The 3631-nt window shown below is 46.1% G+C and overlaps 1 protein-coding gene across 1 annotated transcript; it reads right to left on the bottom strand.

The window, feature by feature from the left end:
- Window positions 1–586: 586 nt before the first annotated feature.
- Window positions 587–2420, bottom strand: foxg1b (forkhead box G1b). Its single transcript, XM_061974813.1, has 2 exons — window positions 2318–2420; window positions 587–2225 (listed from the first exon to the last, which is right to left on the bottom strand). Exon 2 carries the CDS (start codon window positions 2095–2097, stop codon window positions 931–933), a length of 1167 nt encoding a protein of 388 aa, XP_061830797.1. The 5' UTR covers window positions 2098–2225; window positions 2318–2420; the 3' UTR covers window positions 587–930.
- Window positions 2421–3631: the final 1211 nt, after the last annotated feature.

Raw genomic sequence — 3631 nt, 5'->3', positions numbered from 1 at the left:
CGCACGCACGCACACACACACACACACACACACACACACACACACACACACACACACACACACACACGCAGATCTGCTTATTCAAGAAAGACGTACAAACTTATGATTAGAGTTGCATATTTCGACATGTGTAAAAAACAGAAATCTGCTATATATATATATATATATATATATATATATATATATATATATATATATATATATATATATATGTTCAGAATATTGTTGACTTTACATTTTGGAAGGGCGCTAGCAAGGCCTGTTGGGTCCAACCTGAGAGAGTTTCAAACCCTGATTATCTCATAGGGACGGCGTGGCGCAGTGGGAGAGTGGCCGTGCGCGACCCGAGGGTCCCTGGTTCAATCCCCACCTAGTACCAACCTCGTCATGTCCGTTGTGTCCTGAGCAAGACACTTCACCCTTGCTCCTGATGGGTGCTGGTAGCGCCTTGCATGGCAGCTCCCTCCATCAGTGTGTGAATGTGTGTGTGAATGGGTAAATGTGGAAGTAGTGTCAAAGCGCTTTGAGTACCTTGAAGGTAGAAAAGCGCTATACAAGTACAACCCATTTATCATTTATCATTATTTAAGGCTACTTTATTATTATTGTTATTATTATTATTATTAACTTTTCCTGGCAAAAAACGATTGTCTGCTGCAACACATAAATAATCTTGAACTTGTCTTATTGGACCCGCTTGCTCCATCACACATTTTAAATAGAATAAATAAAAATGATAAATAAAAAGAAGTGTACATTTTGTACAGACGTATAAATAGTTTGTTACCTTTGGCAACACAATTGTCCCTTTTTTTTTAAACAACATGACAATAAATGTTCCATATATATATATTTATATTTATATATTTCTTTTAGTCAGCTGTGCTTGATATTCTCTGCGGTGTCCGAAAGGTGGTTTTGGGCCCGGGGTCAGTTTATGAAGGCGTTGGGGGTCACCCTCTTCTGGTGACTCAGCACCCCGGGGAAGCCCGCCGAGACGCCGGAGGTGAAGGGCGGTACCGAGCCGGTCCTCAGCGAGTCCGAAAGCAGCGAGTGCGGGGGGCTGCCGCTCGCCAGCCCGCCGAAGCCGGGCGCGCCCTGCTGCAGGTGCGGCGGCGGCGGGGGTCCTGCTCCCGGTGGCCCCGCCGCCGCGGCCCCGTGTTGGCTCCCTGAAACAAAATAGCCCGCCGTCTGTCCGGACAGCAGCCCGACGGGCGACGTGCTCATGCCGTACGAGTTCGTCAGGCCCAGCGCACCGGAGCCCCCCAGGATGGAGCGACCCAGGTCCCCGTTCCCCAGCTGCTCCACGCCGGGCAGCAGAGAGCCGTAGCCGGCTGCCTGGTTGAGGAAGCCGGCCGAGGAGCCGTTGTAGTGCGGGTGGTGGTGGTGGTGGTGGTGCAGGGACAGGAAGGGCGAGATCTGCCAGTAGAGAGGGTTCCCGGGCCGCTCGTTGATGCCCAAGCCCAGCGGGGCGAAGCGCAAGCCCCGCTTCATGGCCAACTTGCCCCGGGAGGTGGCCGAGCGCCGGCGGAGCTTCCCGGTGGTGCCGCCGATGAAGACGTCGTCGCTGCTGGGGTCCAACATCCAGTAGTTGCCCTTCCCCGGGTCGTCGTAGTGTCTCGGAACCTTGACGAAGCACTTGTTGAGGCTCAGGTTGTGCCGGATGGAGTTCTGCCAGCCCTGCTTGTGGTCCCGGTAGAAGGGGAAGTTCTTCATGATGAACTCGTAGATGCCGTTCAGCGTCAGACGCTTCTCGGGACTCTGGCGGATGGCCATCATGATCAGCGCGTTGTAGGAGAACGGAGGCTTGTCCAGTTTGCCGTTCTTGGCGGCGGTGGAGGTGTGCTCCGCGGCCGCCTTCAAGTCGCCCTCCTCGTCCTCCGGGAGCGGCTTGTCCGCCGCCGCCGCCGCCGCCGAGTCCACTTCCGGGGGCTCCGGCGACCTCCCCGAATCGGAGCCCGGGGAAGAAGGCAGAGTCCCGGGGAGGCCGGCGGCCGAGGAGGAAGACGAGGAGGACGAGGAGGAGGAGGAGGAGGGCAGCAGGAGGCTCTTGATGGTGAAGCAGGACGACCTGTGCGCGGATTTCACGTCCTCCATGGCCGGAAGTCACTCGGATGTGATCTTGTCAATAATAGCAGAACATCAACAAGCACAACAAAGTCCACCTCTGCTGTGCTGGCGGGAAACTAAAGAGTGACAGCGCCAGGAGAGAAAGGCGCGCCAAACTGAGAGAGAGAGAGAAAGAGGGAGAGAGAGAGAGAAATTAGTAATTAAGGAGGTTCTAACATGACGAGGGGGCGGAGCTTCAACAACTCACTGATTTTGTCCACAAATCTTTCTAATTCTTCTTCTTCCTCTTTTTCTTTTTCTTCTTCTTCTTCTTCCGCGTCAGTCCTTCACGTGCTCCCCCAAAGTCCAAACTTCCAAAATCACGTCCTCTCGTGCTCGCGCGGCAAAGCGCGTGCTTGCGGCGCAGGCTTTGTTTTCTCAACAGCAATAATCATGTGGGCAAACACTGCGCGTGCACGTAAGTGTGCGCTCATGCGTCTCTTCTGCGGGGGCGGGGGGAGAAGGTCTCTCTCTCTTCTTCGTCTTTCTCTCTCTCTCTCTCACACACACACACACACACACACACAGGCGCGCACAGACGTGGACCCCCAGAGGCAGGTCTGACGTTGGCGAGTTTTTGTCGCCTCCTGTTGGCAGCAGTGGGTACTGCACCTCAACAATAATAACTCAATTAACTGATTCTAGTGCTGTCAAATGATTATTTTTAATCAGATTAAACACATTTTGAAATGAAGGTTAACCACGATTCATCAAATATTATTTATCAAATGCTTAAATTGAAATTTCTTAAGAAAAGACCCCAATATTTGTACACAAATGCAATTTTATTGTCAGAAAGTCATACAGTAATATGAAACGTTTTACTTGAATGCATGTCATTTATTTGCACCAACATTTGTAACAGTTTGATATAAAGTTCTTTCAGGATGTATTTTTTATTTTTAATATTTAGTTTAATCCAAAGTTATTTCAGGATGTATTTTAAATATAATATTTAGTTTGATCCAAAGTTCTTTCAGGATGTAGTTTAAATATAATATTTAGATTGATCCAAAGTTCTTTCAGGATGTATCTTAAATTTAATATTTAGTTTGAGCTAAAGTTCTTTCAGGATGCAGTTTAAATATAATATTTAGATTGATCCAAAGTTATTTCAGGATGTATGTTAAATGTAATGTTTAGTTTTATTTAAAGTTCTTTCAGGAGGTTTTTTAAATATAATATTTAGTTTGATATGAAGTTATTTTAGGATGTATTTTAAATTTATTATTTGGTTTGATCTAAAGTTCTTTCAGGAATAATTTAAATATAATATTTAGTTTGAGCTAAAGTTCTTTCAGGATGTACTTTGAATATAATATTTAGATTGATGTAAAGTTATTTCAGGATGTATTTTAAATATAATATTTAGTTTCTTTCAGGATGCATTTTAAATATAATATTTAGTTTTTTTTATAAGGTTCTTTCAGGATGCATTTTAAATATAATATTTAGTTTTTTTCTAAAGATCTTTCAGAATATATTTTTAATATAATATTTAGATTGATCCAATGTTCTTTTA

Source organism: Nerophis lumbriciformis, linkage group LG02 (assembly GCF_033978685.3).
Source record: "Nerophis lumbriciformis linkage group LG02, RoL_Nlum_v2.1, whole genome shotgun sequence".
Lineage (NCBI taxonomy): Eukaryota > Metazoa > Chordata > Actinopteri > Syngnathiformes > Syngnathidae > Nerophis > Nerophis lumbriciformis.
Note: the sequence above shows the minus strand (reverse complement) of the source record. Positions and strands in the feature narration are given on the sequence as shown.

Excerpts from the sequence above, each read along its gene's own strand:
- foxg1b (XM_061974813.1), bottom strand. The coding sequence starts at position 2,097 with ATGGAGGACGTGAAATCCGCGCACAGGTCGTCCTGCTTCACCATCAAG.